The sequence below is a fragment of the Erythrolamprus reginae genome, chromosome 3 (assembly GCF_031021105.1).
Source record: "Erythrolamprus reginae isolate rEryReg1 chromosome 3, rEryReg1.hap1, whole genome shotgun sequence".
Taxonomy (NCBI): Eukaryota; Metazoa; Chordata; class Lepidosauria; order Squamata; family Dipsadidae; genus Erythrolamprus; species Erythrolamprus reginae.
In genome coordinates this window covers 45,261,222-45,283,390 of record NC_091952.1, presented here as the reverse complement: position 1 = coordinate 45,283,390, position 22,169 = coordinate 45,261,222, and the positions used below count along the sequence as shown (strand labels likewise).

General features: G+C 40.3%; 1 protein-coding gene across 2 annotated transcripts in view; it reads left to right on the top strand.

The window, feature by feature from the left end:
• The window catches only part of KDM4A (lysine demethylase 4A), a 31,221-nt gene extending 10,326 nt beyond the window's left edge, over nucleotides 1–20,895 (top strand). For both annotated transcript variants that reach the window (XM_070745044.1, XM_070745045.1), the window contains exons 11-22: nucleotides 482–870; nucleotides 2,578–2,698; nucleotides 5,535–5,713; nucleotides 6,658–6,856; nucleotides 8,046–8,122; nucleotides 9,168–9,223; nucleotides 10,241–10,349; nucleotides 11,844–12,032; nucleotides 13,245–13,415; nucleotides 13,982–14,101; nucleotides 14,495–14,587; nucleotides 17,366–20,895. In XM_070745044.1, the coding sequence (XP_070601145.1) occupies nucleotides 482–870; nucleotides 2,578–2,698; nucleotides 5,535–5,713; nucleotides 6,658–6,856; nucleotides 8,046–8,122; nucleotides 9,168–9,223; nucleotides 10,241–10,349; nucleotides 11,844–12,032; nucleotides 13,245–13,415; nucleotides 13,982–14,101; nucleotides 14,495–14,587; nucleotides 17,366–17,506 (1,844 nt within the window). In that variant the 3' untranslated portion in view covers nucleotides 17,507–20,895. The remainder of the gene's footprint in view (nucleotides 1–481; nucleotides 871–2,577; nucleotides 2,699–5,534; nucleotides 5,714–6,657; nucleotides 6,857–8,045; nucleotides 8,123–9,167; nucleotides 9,224–10,240; nucleotides 10,350–11,843; nucleotides 12,033–13,244; nucleotides 13,416–13,981; nucleotides 14,102–14,494; nucleotides 14,588–17,365) is intronic.
• The last annotated feature ends 1,274 nt before the right edge of the window (nucleotides 20,896–22,169 follow it).

Sequence of the window (22,169 nt, the reverse complement as noted above, 5' to 3'; positions counted from 1 at the left end):
TTCTATGTTTCTAAAACAGAAAAATTCAAAGATTGAGAAGTAGCCTCGAGGATTGGAGACATTTATCCAAAAATTGCTCGTTGACTATTATGGAAGCCACAAGACTTTCAATTATGAAATAAAATACAAAATCATTTTTTAACTTAAAAAGATTTGGAAATATGTCTCAGAAAAGGAATACAACACCAAAGAGAAAGATTGGAGTAAATAAGTTAATAAAAATTCTAAAAATTGAATAAATGCCTGGTTAGTGAGAAATTAAAGGTATGACATTCTGTTAATATGTTAATGAAGTTCTAGAGGAAATTCAAATTATAGGAGTATTTTTAAAGTACATTAAACTTCTAGCTAGACTGGGTCATTTAATATTTTTAATCTTGAAGCCTTAGTTTCAAATTGATTTTTAGGCTTTAATAAAATAGAGCATTTTATTTGGTAGCAGTTACTAAAGAGTTATTTCAAATATTGTTTTTTGTTGCAGAGTATGCAGATTCTTCTGAAGTAAAATTTGAAGAACTGAAAAATGTTAAACTAGATGAGGAGGAGGAGGAAGAAGAAGAGGAGGAAGAGGAGGAAGAGGAGCCAGAAGCAGCTGTTCTAGATCTTTCCATTTCACATTCTGTATCTTCAGTTTTGACCCAATCGACCATGAAACCAAGCCCAGTCTCCAGCCTTCAGTCTGGTTCATCTTTTAGTTCTGGCTCTTCAGATTCTGAACCCCCTTATCTTTCCAGGCAGTTGGTTGAGCAAACTGAGGTGCTCACAGTTCATAGTTATGCTAAGGAAGAGGTGAATATCATGGAAATTGAACAGCCTTCCAGGAAGAAAATCAGTTCCACAGCTCATGTGGATGAACAGGAGCTTTCAAAAGTAAGATTACATCAGAGGGTATATTTACAATCTATCTTGTATAACGTGTTTGGGACACGTGTTTGAATGATAAAACAATTTATAGGATGCATTCTCAATAGACAATTATCGTGGAACATTGTAATATCTAATCTTCTATCTGATTTTAACTTTCTGATAACCTTATCAGCTGATGTGCAATTGTAAAGAATATTTCTAGGACTGAATTTGCTGCAATAGATTTTATTTATTCGACTTCTATGCCACCCAATCCCAAAGGACTCAGGGCGGCTTACAATAACGTTATAAGTACAATAAGAATAAATACAAAACAGTAAAAGAAGTCGAACAATTAACTGAGGTTAAAACATAACACACTAAAAAAAAAACATAAAAAGTTATTATAAAGAGAAAATCACACTCATATACATACACACCATTCTTACAGTTGGCCAACAAGCTGTGAATTTATGGCACCCAAGTCTGTCGGCAAAGCCAAGTCTTCGTAGCTTTGTGAAAGCCCAGCAGGGTGGGAGCAGTACAGATATCGGGGGGAAGTTGGTTCCATTGAGCCAGGGCAGCCACAGAGAAGGCTCTCCCCGGTGGTCCTGCCAACCTGCATTGCTTAGTTGACAGGACCCAGAGGAGGCCAACTCAGTGAGCTCTTATTGGTCTCTGGGAGGTATGCGGCAAGAGGCGGTCTCGTAAATAGTCTGGCCCTGAGCCATCGGGCTTTATAGGTAATAACATCTTGAATTTTGCGCAGAGACTAATAGGAAGCCAGTGCAGCTCGCGGAGCAAAGTTGTTACATGGGTGTACCGAAGTACACCCATAATAGTTCTCGCAGCTGCATTCTGGACTATTTGCCGTCTCCGAACACTTTTCAATGGTAACCCCATGTAGAGTGCATAGCAATAATCAAGAAGGGAGATGATGAGGGCCTGAGTGACTGTGTGGAGAGCCTCCTGGTGCAAGTAGGGCCGCAACTGGTGTACCAGGTGAACCTGGGCAAAGGTCCCACTGGCCACAGCTGAAATGTGATAGTCAAAACCCAGCTGTGGGTCCAGGAGGACACTCAAGTTGTGGACCTTATCTGAGGGGGACAATATTCCCCCCCCCCCCGAACAATGGATGGACAGATCGAAAAGTCCTTAAGAGGGAAATCCCACAGCCACTTGGTCTTGTCTAGGTTGAATCTGAGCCTGTTGGCCCCCATCCAGATCCTCACAGCTTTCAGGCACCGGCACATCACATCTACCGCTTCACTGAATACCAAGTAAATCTATTGTCGATGTAGTTCTGCATTCTGAAATACACTATTTTATCTATAACACACGTCTAGCGTACTCTGGAGCTTAAGCAGTGCAGAATATACAAGTAATTTTTCAGTTTTTGAATTCGTCCAGTAGGATTATACAGTACTATAAAATTGTGGTTATTGTTTTAATTTATATACTTATTTATATCCGGTTTTTATTATTTTTACAAATAATAAAATAAACTCGAGGCATCAAACATACCTAGCATACCACTATCCTCCTGTTTATCACATCACAACAACAACAACCCAGTGAGGTAAGTTAGGCTGAGAAAGATTGACTAGCCCAGTATCACCTATCTGGCTTTCATGGCTAAGTGGGACTTGAACTCTTGGTCTCTTGCTTTCTAGCCTGTTGCTTTAACTGCTACGCCAAGCTGTCCCTCTGACCCTGTCTTGATTTCTCCAGATGGCAAAGGATTACATCAGATCTGTAAAGGATCATAAGCAATCAAAAGGCCGTCGCCAGCCCTTGACCAAACTCCCACGTCATCACCCACTCTTGGTTAAAGACGGGCTTAGTGATGATGGTAAGTTCTAAATTTCTTCTTTTTTTTCTTTTCTTTTTTTTGTAATAAAGGTGTTTGCTCAATAGTGATACTGTTGCTAAACAACACAATTGTACGTTTTGCAGCATTTTATGACCTTTCTTGCAATAGCTGTTAAGTAAATGATTGTAGTTGTTAAAGTTAGTAACACAGTTGTTAAGGGAATCTGGCTTCCCAATGACTTTAGTTGTCAAAATGTTGCAAAAGGTGATCACATGACCCTGTGACATGGCATCACATGACTCTGTGACACTGCAACCTGTATACATGCCCCTTGCTAAGTAAGCATTCATAGGCCCCCCTGAGTCCACTGGAGAAGGGCAGTTTATAAATGCAAGGAAGCAAGCAAGGAAACAAACAAACAAATAAAATAGATAGATAGATAGATAAATAAATAAATAAATTTTGATCATGTGACCACAGGGAGTGTTGCAATGTTCGTAAGTATGAAAATGGTCAAAAGTCCCTTTTTTCAGCGCCGCTATAGCTTTGAATGGCCATTAAATGAATGGTTGTAAGTCAGGGACTTACAATAAACATCTTTGGATGTCTAAACATATCCTTTACATCTTTAAAACAATATCTTGTATAACATATACCTGAATATATTAATCACAGTCTGATTCACAATTTTTCAAAGTTGTATACTTTGATGTTGAATTTTCAGCTACCAAGTTAGGATCCAATACAGCACTTTGATCGAGTTTGCGGAGAGGGGCGGCATATAAATCCAATACAGTGATCCCTCGAGTATCGCGAGGGTTACGTTCCAAGACCCCTCGCGATACTCGATTTTTCGCAATATAGTGGTGCGGAAGTAAAAACACCATCTGCGCATGCGTGCCCTCGCGCATGTGCAGATGGTGTTTTTCACTTCCGCACTTGGGAAGACCCCCGACCAAGAGCTGAGGACCCGCCTGCCCGCCGCCGCGCCGCTCGTGCCGGGAACCAAACAGCCTGAGTTGCTCCCGGATTCTCCTCCGACCTGCCCTCAACTTACCTTCCAGCTGATGCTTCGATCCTTGGAAGAGGCCAGAGCGCCTTTCTGCACCACACTCTCCGCTTCGGTTCCTTTCCGGAAGATGGAAGTTTCTCTCCTTCCATCCTTTCTAGCAATACAATACTCGATGGTTTTAACCATCCTTTCTAGCAATACAATACTGTACTCGATGGTTTTAACCATCAAGTATTGTATTGCTAGAAAGGATGGAAGGAGAGAAACTTCCATCTTCCGGAAAGGAACCGAAGCGGAGAGTGTGGTGCAGAAAGGCGCTCTGGCCTCTTCCAAGGATCGAAGCATCAGCTGGAAGGTAAGTTGAGGGCAGGTCGGAGGAGAATCCGGGAGCAACTCAGGCTGTTTGGTTCCCGGCACGAGCGGCGCGGCGGCCGCGTTCCTCATGCCGCCGTTGCTGGCGCGGGCGCCACTTGCGAGGCCGCTGCGTTGCTCCCGTTTGTGCGGCCGCCGCGCCGCCGTTGCTAGCGCGGCCGCCGCTTGTGAGGCCGCCGTGTTGCTCCTGTTTGTGCGGCCGCCGCGCCGCCGTTGCTGGCGTGGCCGCCGCTTGTGAGGCCGCCGCGTTGCTCCCGTTTGTGCGGCCGCCGCGCTGCTGTTGCTGGCGTGGCCGCCGCTTGTGAGGCCGCCGCGTTGCTCCCATTTGTCCGGACGCCGCGCCGCCGTTGCTGGCGCGGCCGCCGCTTGTGAGGCCACCGCGTTGCTCCCCTTTGTCCGGATGCCGCGCCGCCGTTGCTGGCGCGGCCGCCGCTTGTGAGGCCACCGCGTTGCTCCCCTTTGTCCGGATGCCGCGCCGCCGTTGCTGGCGCGGCCGCCGCTTGTGAGGCCGCCGCGTTGTTCCCCTTTGTCCGGATGCCGCGCCGCCGTTGCTGGCGTGGCCGCCGCTTGTGAGGCCGCCGCGTTGCTCCCGTTTGTGCGGCCGCCGCGCCGCCGTTGCTGGCGCGGCCGCCGCTTGTGAGGCCACCGCGTTGCTCCCCTTTGTCCGGATGCCGCGCCGCCGTTGCTGGCGCGGCCGCCGCTTGTGAGGCCGCCGCGTTGTTCCCCTTTGTCCGGACGCCGCAGCGCCGTTGCTGGTGCGGCCGCCGCTTGTGAGGCCGCCGCGTTGCTCCCGTTTGTCCGGCCGCCGCGCCACCGTTGCTGGCGCGGCCGCCGCTTGTGAGGCCGCCGCATTGCTCCCGTTTGTCCGGCTGCCGCTTGTCCGCGCGCCCGCCCTTCGCCTGCCCACGCCGTTGCTCGCGGAAGCAGCGCTGGGGTTTCCCCGCCGCCCACGCAAAGGGGAAACCCCGGCAAGAGGGGGAAGACCCAGGGAAGCCGCCCAGCAGCTGATCTGCCCGGCGGGGAAGCAAACTCCACCATCTACGCATGCGTGGCCATAGGGAAAAAAAAGGGCGCACATGCGCAGATGGTGTTGTTTACTTCCGGGTTGAAAAATCGCGATATAGCGTTTCGCAATAATCGAGATCGCGAAACTCGAGGGATCACTGTAAATCCAATCCAATCCAAAATCCAAGGGGAAAAAAAAGAATACAAATTTCAAACATAATTTTAGAATTGTGAGGTTGTCTATTATTTACAAATTAATGGTCTCACAAATTGTATGGGCTTAGCAGCCGTGTGTGGAGTTGAACATTTGTACACTGTAAAAGACAACATTTGTAAAGGTTGCTAATAGACAGCATTGGCAGGCATGTCTGAAAAGTGAGGAACATTATCTTTCCAATAGTTTAAATCTGTTATTCTTTTAATAGATTGCAGAAAAGGGGAAATGGTTTATCTAAATTTTGATAGATGGTGTGATTCTTACTGCAGAAATGTCAGAGCAGTTGACACCTGAAGAAGACACTGAAGAGATGGAAACATGGGCCAAGCCTCTCAGCCAACTTTGGCAGAATCGTCCTCCAAACTTTGAAGCAGAAAAGGAGTATAATATTGCTATGGCTCAGCAAGCTCCCTATTGTGCAGTGTGCATGCTTTTCCAAACCTACCAGGTAAGCAGATTATTCTTTCTCCTGGCCAGTATAGTACAGAGCACTGATAGAATGTGTTTGTGGAAGTGTTGGAAGCACCGTGTTAATAATGTGGTTTCATTTTTAAAAAGTGATTACAGTATTGTTAGAATAATCCTTCTTCCAATGTTTCCATAGCAAGTAGGACTGATTTCCTACAGCATCTTTCTGACAAATGCATGCTTTCTTAAAAAATAAACCGTACATATTCTAGTGCCTGAGCAAGATTAAGCCTGGTTAATACATAGATGGGAAATTGCCTGGTAATAATGGGTGCTGAATGCCATTGAAGTTGTCACATTCATCTCAGATGGAAAAGATCTTTTAGAGTCTTTATGACATAATGATTAAGATGTGAATAACTTTTCAAAAAGATTTACTGTTCCATTTCTCCTTTTTTCTCACTAATGCCACACAAACTTTTTAGTGTGGCATTTTAACCCCTTGTTTAAAACATTTAAGGAAGTTACATTTTATTTTTTGATTCTTTGGTAGAACCAAGAAGTCTTAAAACAAACCCAAAATATTTTTAATGAATTGTTATATAAGGAATAATGTATTTAAAAATTAAAAAATAAAATCTTATAGTTGGAGTCATATTTGCAGAAATGTGCCTGAGATGAACATAGTATGTAATTTATCTTCAAAGTTTTGGACTATTTTATATCTATTTTATCAAACGTATTTTTCCTTTTTTCTGGAAAAAGGATCTATTGATTATTTGTTTGGTGGAAATATTTATCTCTTTGGAAAGAAAAATATCCAACTTAATTCGGAATCATTGTACCTAAAGCATAACATAGTGAAATAATATTTATTTCAATTCTTTCAGTATGCAAACAAAAATGGAATGCTTTTCTGATAATATATTTATTTTATTTCATCAGTGTTGTTCTTTTCTAAAATGTGTAATTTCTCATTGGCAGGCAGATTGTGGAAGTCAGAGCTTACAGGCAGTTCCAAATGCTACTAATGGAAAGATGAGAACTAAGCCCCTCATCCCTGAGATGTGTTTTACTACCGCTGGTTGTAGTACAGATGTCAGCCTCTCTACCTCGTATCTGGAGGAAGATGGCACCAGTATTCTGATCACATGCCAGCACTGTCAGGTCCGGGTCCATGCCAGTGAGTACTGTATAACTTAGGTCTGATTGTCCATTGATACCCAAAATAAAATATTGCTATTTACCCCTCCATTTCCCCATAGTTTATAAAGAAGCAATGTAAATATGAGCAGCTTATTCCTGCTTATTTTTACCTGTAAGGAAAAGCACAGAAACAAGTCAAGGAATTGCACTTTAATGCCCACCAGATTAATATGAACAAAATGATCTGAAAATACTATGGGTGAAGACTACAATTAAAGTGCAATAAACACAAAATATATCCTTCCAGATACAGTGGTGCCTCGGTATCAGTGTTAATTGAGTTCGGGAGGCATGATGAGCTCCAAAAATGATGAGTACCAAATTTTTCCAATAAGGAATAATGTAGTGAGTTACAAGGCGCTTGTGGGTTGAGTACCAGACAAATGATGAGTATTGGGACAAAATTTTGTTGAGTACCAAATTCACTGAATTTCAAAGCAGTTGAGTGTCAAGGTACCACTGTACTTTTCATGTTATGTAAAGATTAATTTACTATCTCTGGAAAACTAGCCCACAATATAAGAATCCAGAGAGCGAAATCTCAGTGGAATGCCAGTTACTGAACAGGTTAGATGAGTTCCAGTGAGTGATGGGTTGTTACCAGTTTGCCCCAGTTCAGGTGAACCAATAATGGTGATGTGGGGTGGCTCCACCCACCCAGACATTATCACAGATGATCTGTGCATGCGCAGAAGGTTCTGTGCATGCACAGAAGCAACAGGTGAAGCGTAGCAAAGGTAAATGAAACCCACCCCTGATGTGTTCCTTTCCTAATGCTTTGGATGTCACTAATACTTTAAAGCAGTTAAAAAAAAGACATAAGCCACTGTGATAGTTAACATCTGGAGTTCATTCTTTTCTGTTGTAAAATTCATTGAATTGACAAGGGCCAGAAATAGATTTGACCTATCATTATCATTTTTATAGTTTGATTAAATAATAACAAAACATAGCTTTAAAATTTATATTTTTAAATGAGACATCAGATTATGAGAGATCAATATTGCCTTTTTATTAAAATGTTTCAAGTGGATTTCCCAGATTGGTCAAACTTATTTTGTGGATATAAATTCATTATTAATATTTGTTAAAATAAGGGATATGAATATTGAAACATTGCTGATTTTTATTGCTTAGCCTACAAACTTCTATTTTGTTTTATGTAGGTTGTTATGGAGTAGCCCCTGAGAAGGCAACTGAAGACTGGAAGTGCTCTCGATGCAAAGCTAATGCTTTAGAAGAGGTCTACCCAAATTATTTTGTGTTCATGTATGAACTTTAGTGGGGTGGCATTGGAAAGTTGTGAGATAGCTATTGAAACAGATTTGTTTGTATAAAAAAGGTTCATTAAAATGTAAAGAAGATCTAGTTTCTGATAGGACTTTACTTCATGGGATATTTTAAATGAATAGTTTGGTTGATACAGTATCATCCATCATTAAATGTATTCATCAGTATTCCAGAATCTAGTCATGAGGTACCAAAACCTCCTCTTCAAACTAGCTTAATTAGCAACCCGTACTGGAGGTAGCTTCCTTGAATCTCTTCTGAATCAAACATTTACGCAGATATTGAGATTACTTTTTAAATTTTTAAAATGTTTACCATTGTTTTAGAAACTTAGTTTAGGGAATGAAATACTGCTAGGAGATGATGTTTTCCAGGTTTATTTGACTCGTATGTTGCAGACATGTTGATGTGCAACTCTGCTGTCATGCATATCTGGTGAAGTATCTTGCCAGATAGGATAGAAGAGGCTTTTCAATAATCATCTAAGCATCACTTATTTATTTATTTATTACTTAGATTTGTATGCCGCCCCTCTCCGAAGACTCACTTCTGCATAGCTTAGTCTTTTCTATGAAATCCTCTATAAGACAAAAACAATTAACACCCAAAATAATTATTTAACTCGTATAGTTCTCATTGCAGAATATTAATGCATTTCAGAAAAATTGTATAGAATGTAGTACTATAATAGTACAGTGCTAATTGGTGCGATTTCAACAGGAAATCCAGCTTGGTCTTGTGATTAAGGGACCAAGCTACCATAGAAAACAGGAGACCATGAGTTCTAGTCCCACCTTAGACATGAAAGCTATCTGGATCACTTTGGGCCTGTCACTTTCTCTCAGTCCAATTTACCTTACAGGATAGTTCTTGTGGGGAAAATAAGAAAAGGAATGTGTGTTGTATATGTCTCCTGCCTTGAGTAAAAATGCGTAAAATTAATAGAAACAGGATATATTTATACAGATAAATAAATGTGATTTTCTTTTGTCGGTCAGGATTGCTGCTTATGCTCACTTCGTGGAGGTGCACTTCAAAAAGCCAATGATAACAAGTGAGTTTTTGTGATAATTTAATATGGAAGATCCCTGGACTAATAGGCATCAACTCTGTTAAGCAACAAATTAGTGATGTTTCCCTGGTCTGATGCAATGCTAGTTGAAGCTATGGTTTGTTAAATACTGTATTCATCATTCATTCATGTTTTGCAAAGCCTATTATTGCAAGCAACAATCCCCTCCACACATACTTAAAGCAACCACATGCTATGAAGTTTTCATAACTGTTGCAAAGATTGTCGATACATATATCATGCAGACTCAGTCATATTGCCAATAATCTATTATCTCTTCATGCAAAGAGCAGAGAGAACCTTTGAAGCAGTTATGAGCTTTCTAGAGTATGTGATTGTTTTTGTATTGAATGTTTTTGCAAAGCACTTTTTTCAAATATGTTATGCAGTTGTATTGAGAGTGGGTGAGATAATATTGTTCATAAAGTTATTATTTACACTATGGACCAGATTACCTCAGGGACCGCCTTCTGCTGCATGAATCCCAGCGACCAGTTAGGTCCCACAGAGTGGATCTTCTCCGGGTCCCGTCAACTAAGCAATGTCGCCTGGCGGGACCCAGGGGAAGAGCCTTCTCTGTGGCGGCCCCAGCCCTCTGGAACCAACTCCCCCCAGAGATTAGAACTGCCCCCACCCTCCTTGCCTTTCGTAAACAACTTAAAACCCACCTCTGCCGCCAGGCATGGGGGAATTGAGATCCTCTTTCCCCCTAGGCCTTTAAAATTCTATGCATGGTATGTATGTATGTATGTTTGGTTTTTATATTAATTGATTTTTAATCATCAATACCAAATTACTATTGTACACTGTTTTATTGTCGCTGTTAGCCGCCCCGAGTCTCTGGAGAGGGGCGGCATACAAATCCAATAAGTAAATAAATAAATAAATATGTTTGTCTCTGAGCTGTTTTACCAGTATCAGTTTTGGTTATCCATATCCTGCAGCCACTTTTTAACAAACATTTACTAAATACTTAAATATACTTCTGATTTTTCTCAGGTGGGTTCATGTTATGTGTGCTGTGGCAGTTCTGGAAGCTAAATTTATAAACATTGCTCAGCGTAGTCCAGTTGATGTCAGCAAAATTCCATTGCAACGCTTCAGACTGGTAAGAAAATAAACAGTACTTTGAATTGCTTAATACATGCTTAATCTATGCTTTTATGAGATTCTTAAATTAGAACCCTGAAAATGTAGGAAAACATTTTCAGATTATATAATTTGTGATAATGCAAGTAATAGAATTTTGGATTATTGTACATAGTGTTTACCAACTTGTTCTCATTGAAAAGTATTGGACAAAACTACTATTATTTTAAGACCGGGGGGGGGGGGGGGGGGGGCAAAGGTCATGGTGCCCAAAAATTATGAAAGTTGCAGCTCAGTATATTTGGAAGGGGACAGATTCCAGAAAGATATTGTATCCAGTATAATAATGATTGTAACTCAGCAATTACTTGTAGAATTGAGTTGTATATTAATGATGTAGGGCACATAACTTACATGTGTGCTGTCTGTACAAAAGACCAATGTTATCACAATGCATGATTCTATTATGTATGGGGAAAGTAGTCATAGAGACTTCACCCTAAGTAACTTCTTTCATATAGATGTTAAATATCACAAGGGATAGGACAAAACGTATCCTATTGTATAAAGGAAGATGAAAATGCAAAAACATCCAGGGCCTTGATTTTACCTAATGTGTGCTATAATATACTATTGTTCTGATCTAGCTCACCAAACATGACAAACCATCTGACATGAAATCAAAAGATTATTTTATTAGGAATGCCGGCATCCCCAACAAAAAGCTTACCTTGCAGGCTAACAAGTCTCTCTAGCCGGAAGATGAATAGTTGTCTGCCATACCTATTCATCTCCGCCACCTGCCTTTTATCCCCAGAGCTAGGATGGTGCCTCCAAGATCTGCCCATGCTTTCCACTGCTCTCCCCTTCTCTGCCTTCTGCGCAGCTGCGCATCAGGCACTGGACCCAGCTGTTCCCCTTTTTCATCAATCACCTCCAGACCTTTGTCTCTCTCTCTCTCTGCTAGCTCCATTCCCTATTCCCCCTTGCTCGGAGCTCCCAGGTTGCCCTGGTGCTGATTTTGACCCCCATGCCTCCTTCTCCTCCTCTGATTTGGTTGCTGGAGGGGCCAGCGCCCCACAGGACAAAACAATTATGTACAAAAAGAAGCATCCAGATACTTCCCATCAATAGTCACATATTTTAGCATATAAATAAAGACAATCCCTGCAAGAATCTATAAGGAAATATAATTACATATGTAGTGTAATTATATAATTAATTAATTAATTAATTAATTATGATTATATAATTAAATCATGCATTTTTTTTCTTCTTAATATTGTACAGTAGTATTAATTTTATAGAAAATGCCTGGCCATTGAAGCAGATTGTAAGTTATGAAATGCAGGTTTGTCTGAAAATAAAAACTCACACTGTAGTTTATGATTTCAATACCTGATAACAAATCTACATCTGAATTTGACAGGCTTGTCTGTGTATTTTAGTGTCCAAGCATTTGATACCCTTGGAACTTCACTTTGATTGAAGTGCTGAATTTGTCCCTTCACAGAAATGTGTCTTCTGCAAGAAGAGGCGGAAGAGAATAGCTGGTTGTTGCGTGCAGTGCTCTCATGGCCGCTGTCCTACGTCTTTCCACGTCAGCTGTGCTCAAGCAGCTGGGGTCATGATGCAGCCAGACGACTGGCCATTTGTGGTCTTCATTACCTGTTTTCGACATAAAATTCCATCTCAAGCAGAGGTAAGTAATAGAGACTTAATATTTGTTTCAGCCTAATTTAACATTTGTACTTGACACATTACTTTTGAACATAAGTTTGGAAAGGGAATAGTAAAAGTGTTCAGGAGCCCCAACACATCATATTGTCCTTTATTTAAAAATGTTTATCTGCTCAAAGAAACTGCTAGTTTTATTGCAGTTGATATGGTTAATATTACTGAACCTTCGATTTATACCTGCATTAAAAGTTGCTGGTATATACCATATTTTTCGGTGTATAAGACGCACCCTTTTCCTCCCTGAAGGAGGTTGATAATTAGGGTGCATCCTATACTCTGTATTAAGGGTTTTGTTTTTTTTCCCTTTTCCCAGCCCTAAACTAGTTGCTAACGATCTTCCCAGCTCTTACCTTGCAGGCTCTTTCATTGTTTCTCTCTGTGAAGAATGTTTTCCAAGCCCTAATTCTTTGCAGGGTTTTTTCATTGCTCTAACTTGCTCCAAGTAAGTTTCTTTCCAACCCTAACCAAGTGCTAACAATGTTCCCAGCTCTTACCCACTTGCAGGCTCTTTCATTCTTATTCTCTGAGAGTACAATGGCAAAAACATTCTGCCAAGAATGTTTTCCAAACTCTGTCTTTGGGGGGGGGTGGGGGTGTTTCATTGCTTTACTTGCTCCAGATGTTTCTTTCCAGCCCTAATCAGGTGCTATTAATGTTCATAAGCTCTTTCATTGTTACTCTCTGCAAAGAATGTTTTCCAAGCCCTAATTCTTTGCAATTTTTTTCCCCATTGGTCTAACTTGCTCCAAATGTTTCTTTCCAGCCCTAACCAGGTGCTAATGATGTTCCCAGCTCTTACCCACTTGCAAGCTCTTTCATTGTTACTCTCTGAGAGGAATGTTTTCAAAACCTTGTCTTTGTAGGGTTTTTTTCCCATTGCTTTACTTGCTCCTAATGTTTCTTTCCAGCCCTAACCAGGTGCTAACAATATCCCCAGCTCTTACCGGCTTGCAAGGTCTTTCATTGTTAACTCTCTGCAAAGAAGAATGTTTTCCAAGCCCTAAGTCTTTGCTGGGTTTTTTCCATTGTTCTACTTGCTCCAACTGTTTCTTTCCAGGTGCTTTGTATTTTGTGCAACTTTCCACAACCTTCAAAGTATTTCATGTAGTTAAACCAAACCATCAAGTTTTATCTTTTGAATATAACATTGATTATAATTCCTTTATTCCTTCAGCGAGCTAAGGCCGGTCTACAGGATCTTGCTGTGGGACAACCTGTGATAAGCAAGCACAAGAATGGACGTTTCTATCAATGTGAAGTGATCAATCTGACGAAGGAAACATTTTATGAGGTCAACTTTGACGATGGCTCCTTCAGTGATAACCTGTATCCAGAAGATATTGTGGTATGGTTTGCAGTAAAAAAATTATTGCAGCAGAAAGTATACAGTCTTGAGAAACATAAAGCCTCAAATTGCTGAAGTAGATCAAATATCTAAAGCATCTGGACAATACTTTTGAGCCGCATAATGCAAAGCTAAACATAGCATAGATTATTTGACTCCTAAATTAGAAATCTCTTCCCTTTCTCCTTCCCTTTCTTCAGTACCTTTTAGAATATTTTGTTAGAGAAAAAAATAATCCCAGATTAAGATTCGATTCTATTATCAGATTTTTACTTATTTTCTATTCATACAGATATCTGTATAATGAATGAGTAGTTGTAGAACAAGATTAATTTTGTACATTTTTAATCTGTTCAGGGTAGGAATATTCTGATTATAAGATTAAGCTCATTGCAACTACCTCTTGATGTTAACAGACTTGTACTTAGACACTTTCCTGCTCTCCTCATTGCCATGTATCAGCTTAATTGTCAAGCTTTTCCAGGATCCATTATTTTAGGCAATGTTTCTTCTGTTTGCTGTTCAGTATATGATTATATTTCTCAAATTTTCTCTAACATGGACAGAGTCGAGATTGTCTCCAGCTTGGTCCTCCGCCTCCAGGAGAAGTTGTTCAAGTCAGATGGACAGATGGACAGGTCTATGGAGCTAAATTTGTGGCTTCTCATGTCATCCAGATGTACCAGGTGAGTACAATGATCTTCTTGTTTTTTCTCTTTTTAACTCTTTGTGCATTGTATTTGAGAGCTCTGAAATCTCTAAAGATTGTATTCTGGCCTGCCATGAGCAAGGTAATGTGTAATTGACTATTCCAAAAGATATATTGATTTATTAAAAATTTGTGTAAAGAGGTGTTAATTCTCATGCATTGTAATTGTGACTATATAAACTAGTTTCTAGATATTCTCTTCTGTTATTTGCAGCTGGTCTGCCAACTCATTCATGACAAGTACATGAAATTATATGCCAGTTGCCTGGGATCCCTCTCCATAAAAACATTCTGTACTGAATTGCATGGTACAGAAATAGCAATAGATGCTTATGTTCATCTGACAGGCACCTAATTGTTCTGATTCTAGGTGGAGTTTGAAGATGGATCCCAACTGATGGCAAAAAGGGATGATGTGTATACACTTGATGAAGAACTTCCTAAAAGAGTCAAGTCAAGGCTGGTAAGTCAAACAGCAATAGATTTTGATATGTGAAATTCTTCTCACACAAGAGAGTGTCAGTTCCCATATAGTAAACATTTCTTTTGTCACTGGAACACTTCCAGATGCTTCAAAATTGATTTCCAATTCCTCCTTCGGCACAATCAGAAGCTGGGACCGCAACCTCTGCGGAGAGCTCTGAATACTCCATGCCTGAGGGTCCGGATTCAAACCTAAACCCCCCCTCCCCAATAGAGGGGGCAGGGCAAAGGGGGACATCCAGGAGGGTAGAGGGGAACCGCATCTCACCTCTCTGAACTCACAAGCCTTTGGCCGACGATGCAGAGCTGAGGCTGCAAACATGGCTGCCACAGACTGAAGGATCAACAAGATTGTGCAAGAGGAAAAGTGAATGATTTGCAATCTGGGATGGAAAAGACTCTTTTATTTATTAAATATCTCCAAAATACAGGGGGGTGGGATAAAGAAGCTGAAGAATAGTGGCCAGTCAAGCATGTTAACAAACGTTTAACTAGGAAGAAAAAAATATTTTTTTGAAACTTAGAAAAAAGAAGAGGTGGTATAGGAATGTTACAATATTTCAAAGAAGGAAAAACCGTGATAATTAACTTGGAAAAGGAAAGTAATATTTTTAAATGTAAGTTTGATTAGAGAAAACATGTAGAAGTGAATGATATATGAATAGTTGTAACTGTATAGTAATAACTGTAATAAGAATAAGTATATGCATGAATAAATGTAGAAATGAAGTTATAAAACAAAATAAGAAAAGATGAAGATTGAAAATATAAGAAAACAAAGATTGAAATTGTAATAAATTTTTGACTATAGAAAAGATGAAGATTGAAAATATTGAGTTCTTAAATATGTTCTGTATGGAAATTTTATTGTAAAAAAGCATGAATAATGTATAGTAATGAAATTATAGAGTAATATAAGAAAAGATGAAGATTGAAACATGGAGTTTGGAAATCTATTTTGTACGGAGAAAAGGGAAAAGAGGATAAAGAAATTATAAGATGATTATTGATAAATGTGTAGGAAATAAGTAAAATATATCAATATTATAAATATATAAATTGGGAAATGATCACATCTTGGAGGCTGGAATTAAAAGTGATAAAATAGGAGAAGGAAATGATTTTATTGAAGATGAAATGATAAATGTATTGTAATTATTTTAAAAAACAAAAGTACTATTAAGAATAGTGTATGCAGGTATTTTAAAGCAAACACTCATTACATCAGATGGGATAGGGAAGTGGAAGTAAAGAAAATATTAAAATTGAAATGTATTAACAGATAAACACATAAAGATAAAAGAAATAGATTTAAAATATATGGAATAAAGTATGAAAAAATGAAAAATTATGAAAAAGATTTCAAGGTTGCTGGAACACCATCCCAGAAAGAGGGAGGAAGGGAAGAAAGAGGAGGAGGAAAGAGTTAGGAGAGAGGGAGGAGGGGAAGTAGGGAAGAGGCAAAGGAGAGTAGGAAAGGGAAGTTGAGAGGGAAGTGAAGGTAAGAAGAAAGAGAAGTAAGGGCTATTTATTTATTTATTTATTTATTTTTATTATTTAGATTTGTATGCCGCCCCTCTCCAAGGACTCGGGGCGGCTCACAGCAGAGAAAACAAATCATAAATAATCCGAGCAAGTTTAAAACATTTAAGATTTAAAAGAAAACCCCATATACTAACAGACACACTCACAAGCATACCATACACAATTTAAACATGCCCAGGGGGAGATGTCTTAATTCCCCCATGCCTGACGGCAAAGGTGAGTTTTAAGGAGTTTACGGAAGGCAGGAAGAGTAGGGGCAGTTCTAATCTCCGGGGGGAGTTGGTTCCAGAGAGTCGGTGCCGCCACAGAGAAGGCTCTTCCCCTGGGGCCCGCCAACCGACACTGTTTAGTTGACGGGACCCGGAGAAGGCCCACTCTGTGGGACCTAATCGGTCGCTGGGATTCGTGCGGCAGGAGGCGGTCTCGGAGGTATTCTGGTCCGATGCCATGAAGGGCTTTAAAGGTCATAACCAACACTTTGAATTGTGACCGGAAATTGATCGGCAGCCAATGCAGACTGCGGAGTGATGGTGAAACATGGGCATACCTAGGTAGGCCCATGACTGCTCTCGCAGCTGCATTCTGCACGATCTGAAGTTTCCGAACACTTTTCAGAGGTAGCCCCATGTAGAGAGCATTACAGTAGTCGAACCTCGAGGTGATGAGGGCATGAGTGACTGTGAGCAATGAGTCCCGGTCCAGATAGGGCCGCAACTGGTGCACCAGGCGAACCTGGGCAAACGCCTCCCTCGCCACAGCTGAGAGATGGTTTTCTAATGTGAGCTGTGGATCGAGGAGGACGCCCAAGTTGCGGACCCTCTCTGAGGGGGGCAATGATTCCCCCCCCCCAGGGTGATGGACGGACAGATGGGATTGTCCTTGGGAGGCATAACCCACAGCCACTCCGTCTTATCCGGGTTGAGCTTGAGTCTGTTGACACCCATCCAGGCCCCAACAGCCTCCAGGCACCGGCACATCACTTCCACCGCTATATATGATAAGGAGGGATTGGAGTCTCAAAGTTCAGGTGGATCTACAGTAAGTAGTTTACTCTAAACTGGATAGTTAGATTCTCAAAATCTACTCTGTTGTTTTCCAGTAAAATAATACGATTTTTATTATGCAAGAGGAAAATTGCGAAGAATCATTATCACTTATAGTCCAGTTTTCTCCATAGTCCTTTTAACATTTCTTGTCTTTACTTGATTTGCAGTCTGTTGCCTCTGACATGCGCTTCACAGAGATCTTCACAGAGAAAGAAGTCAAGCAAGAGAGAAAAAGACAGAGGGTGATCAACTCGCGTTATCGTGAGGATTACATCGAGCCTGCACTGTACCGGGCCATTATGGAGTAATAGCTTGCAGCAGGATTGCAGTGACCATCCCACAATGGATCCTAGGACTCCAGCACAGCAGAAGCCAAACAGACAGTCTTCATATCCCACTTTTTTTTAAAAAAGAAATGAGATAAGCTTATCTGACTCTATAGCACCTTGAAGGTATGGATTTGGCTTTTCTGGCAAACTCCAAGGCTATCATTCGGGAGCACATCTTTTGAGTTTGTGAAGCATTTGGTTCATTCCAGCTTCAATGTCCTTGCCATTAGCTGTGAGTTTCTTCATTCAGTGCAAACTGTTCTTTGCCAGAAGGATAACTTTCCATTACCATCCAAGGAGTAGCCCAGACAGTCGCAGTGCTAAAAATGACTTTACCCCTTTTTCCCTGGATTAAATGTCTATTTCTGGGAAATTCTGAGCTCATCCTGCCTGCACAAAGCTGGTGATGTTACTGGTGCTTGACAATGAATTCCTTTTTATATTTATAACCCTGTTTTTTGTCATGAGCACGCTTCTTCTTCTTCTTTTTTTAAGCATCACCTCTGAGAACAGAACTAAGTGAGCTGAAGAATGGATAGTAAAATTGATTAAGTCTCTTTATTCCCAACTTCTTGAACCTTTGAACCTTTTGTCCCTATTTTATATTCAGAGACTTATTTACTCATACGTTTCATTGTTATAGTTTGTGCCTATGTAATAGGAAAAGGTTTTGAGCCATTCAGCGCTGTGCATTCCTCAGGCAAGAGAATCCTGAGAAATATCCTCTATTAAGGCAATAAGGACTACAAGGATTCCCATTCCTGTTTGGCATGGAATGGCCACAAATCGGGCCCAGGTTTGCAACAAGATTGCCTGGGAAAGTTAGCATTCTCTTTCATCTCACTGGCAGTGACCGAAAATTGTGGGTTATTTGAATCCAGTTTGAATATTCATTAAGTTATGTCAGAGGTCAGCATTATTGGTATTTCCGTTTGGAAGCTTTGCACTGTTTTTGCCCAAACCTTGATAAGTAAGACTAATGGAAGGGCTCATGTATATATTTAGATTTATCTTTTGTGGGACAGAGAAAAGGAAGCTGAAGGTACATTTGCAAGAGGTGTCTCATTTCTTTGCCGTGCAGTCATTGGGGGCAATTTTCATCCCAGATATATTTCAAGAAAAGAAAAGCTACTTGTCCAATTATAAACATGCCCTTGTGGTCTGTGTCTATGGTACCTGGAATGTGCCCATATCATCTAATCTTGAAAGATAAATGTGCTTGTGCTATGGTGGAGTCTCCAGGGAATACTGCAGGGTGAAATGCTCCCAGACCCTCATGCCTGTCGGTCATCGGAGAGCCAGTCATAAAGAGAGCGTGAGGCTCCACCAACCCACCCAGATGCTGCCATGTAGGTTCTTTTACCCTCTGCACATGTAAAGAACACTTTGTGCATGCGCCGGGGATGACAGCATCTGGGCAGGTGGGTGGAGCCTCGCGTTCCCTTTGCGACCGACTCTCTGACGACCAACAGCCATGAGCATACCAGGAGCATTTCATCCCTGGAATACTGTAGTAATACTGTACTGTAGAAATATAGTACAGTATTCCTTCCTTTTATTTACCCATTTATCTTGCTGCATAAAGTTCACAAAACTTATAAGGGGTCCTATTTTTACAACCATTAATTTAAAAGTGGTTCAGATTATGGCAGCCTCAGAAAAAGTGAGCAAACTCTCCTCAAAGTTAGAACTGTTGCATAACCCCTCAGTCAGGTGATTGCGGTTCAGATCAGCTCACATGTCAGGTGCAGTTGCAGCATCTTGCCGTCACATTGAAGGCTATGATTTGTGATTTTCCAATAAGCAAAGTCAAATGGGAACCAGGTTCACTTAACTGTGATTCCTTTCATGACCAAATGTTGCACGTAATGACCATGGTAAAAAAAAAAAATGGTGGTGAAATAGGCCCAGTCACACAATTCATTTTATGACTTGCACCAACTTACAACAGAAGTTCCAGTCCTAATTGTGATTGTAAGATGAGGACTACCTATAGAAGCAAAATTCTTCAAAGTTCAGGGGAACAAAATCTCAAAGCCTTTGCTGATTCTCTCCTTCCTTTATTAATTAGGATCCTGAATGCATTTTGAAACCTAGAAGTGGAGAGATGTACATTTCAGTATACAGTATTGATCACCTTTCTGTATTGCATTAGAATTTAAATCTGTATTATTATAGAGATTGGTTCTCTTGATAAGCACAATATAGATATAGATATATATAAACAAATATGTATAAATGAACAAATTTTGAAATCTTTGCAATTGGACATCCCAATTTGGAAGTAAGATTGGTAATTATATAGTACATGAGAATATCTTACTGCTTTCTGTTGCTGCCTTTTAAAAAGTGTCATGTCTTCAGACTCCTTTGGGGTCTTGAATTGATGTCACACTAATATTTATTTAAATGGTTTGTGCTATCTAGCAAGATGGGCAGTCTTTTCGTTTTTGGCCCTTGTGTATTAAGCAAAAGTCATTCTGGGCAATGCATTCTCTATGTCAATATTCTCTTGACTCCCCAGGAATGTTTTTAGTATGAAAAAGAAATCCCCCTCTCTTTTCTTAACTCTTAAATTGGAGGTTAGTGTTGTCCAGATATAATAGGCTTTTCTGCGTCGATTTTAAAACTGAATCATGATGCCAAAGGTTCGTTCAACAGGCATAGGGACTTTTACTTAAGGATTTTTTTTCTGCTTTTAAATGGAAAATGAACTCTAAATGATATGTATCAATGGATTTCAACAATATTTTTGAACTGTAGCTTGAACTGTTCAAAATCTTTCTGAATTTTTAAACATGAATATACATCATAATCAAATATGTCTGAATATATCTGCAAATTGGTTTGATTCATTTCAAAATCTAGAAGATGATTTTACAGCATTTTAATATGTCTGCTTATAATTGAGCAGGCAGTAAGAATTCTAAGAGTCCTTTTTAATCATTATATGCTATTTTATTCTTACAAATGTGTCTGTTGCTCTCATCCAGTCAAACTGCAGTTGTTTTATCTGAATCATTGTAATAAAATTATTGATTAATTTTATAATTGGGACAAACTTCTTCCTATTAATGGTTTAACAAGCTTTTGAAAATATAAGCACCATTTTCTTGGTTTGCTCCTGGTATTTAATATATGCACACCTCTGTATAAGGTTGAAGCAGGTTTTATATGTACAGAAGAGAACAAGATGAAATTTGTGATCTGAAGACGGACTCCAATAATTTCTGACCTATTGGAAGTTGTGCTGGTTTTAGGATGCCAGTGTGAGATGTATACAAAACAGGCAGCTTTATGTATTGTTTTTCTGATCTAGTAATATAATTTTGGACTAGACTCAACTGATTAAATCTGAAACACTTTAACATGAAAGCCTGTGCGTCTTCACTTATACTCCTGGGTTGCATTCAGCATCTCTCCTAGGTTCTCTCCTACCAGTTTTAGTAACTGGTACATGATCAGCTACCTACCCCAAGTAGGGAATTACTTTAGATTTTCTTCAGTTATTAATATTTCTAGCTTTTATTTAGTTAGAATAAATGTTCATATTTGGGTGTGTATTTGGAAGTTCATTAGATTTAGGTTCACAGCTCCTGATCAGGGGAATAAAAATGGAAAGTTAAACTCCTAAGAAGAGAGTATGATAGGTGATTACCTATAAAGCCCTACATGGCATCAGACCAGAATACTTATGGGACCGCCTTCTGCCGCATAAATCCCAGCGGCCGATCAGGTCCCACAGAGTTGGCCTTCTCCAGGTCCCGTCGACCAAACAATGTCTGGCGGGGCCTAGGGGAAGAGCCTTCTCTGTGGCAGCCCCGGGCCTCTGGAATCAACTCCCCCTGGAGATTCGAACCACTCCCACCCTCGCCTTTCTCAAGAGCTTGAAGACCTATCTGTTGCCAGGCATGGGGCAACTAATGTATCCCCCTTTCTGACCATTAAAGTTATGAGTGGGTATGATTGTGTAGTATCGATTATTTTTAAGAAAAAGGGTTTTAGCTACAGTTTTAATTATTAGATTTGTTTCTGTATTGTTTTATTGTTGCTGTGAGCCGCCCTGAGTCTTCGGAGAGGGGCGGCATTCAGATCTAATAAATTATTATTATTATTATTATTATTATTATTATTATTATTATTATTATTATTATTATATGGAATGAAGATAAGCAAAATGAGAGAAACAAACTTCTCCCTTTCTTGTGGAATGTACTGTGGCAACATAAATTAGTAGAAAAATAGAAAATTCAAGAATTCATGGGTCTATATTTTTAAAAATACAGTGATACCTTGTCTTACGAACTTAATTGGTTCCAGGACAAGGTTTGTAAGGTGAAAAGTTCATAAGACAAAACAATGTTTCCCGTAGGAATCAATGGAAAAGCGATTAATGCGTGCAAGCCCAAAATTTATCCCTTTTGCCAGCCGAAACGCCTGTTTTTGCGCTGCTGGGATTCTCATGAGGCTCCCCTCCATGGGAAATCCCACCTCCAGTCTTCTGCGTTTTTGCAATGCTGCAGGGGAATCCCAGCAGGGGAATCCCAGCATCGCAAAAACGGGCGCTTCACTGGCAACGGAAGTCCGGAGGTGGGGTTTCCCAGCGAGGGAAGCCTCAGCGAAATCGCAGCATTTACGATAT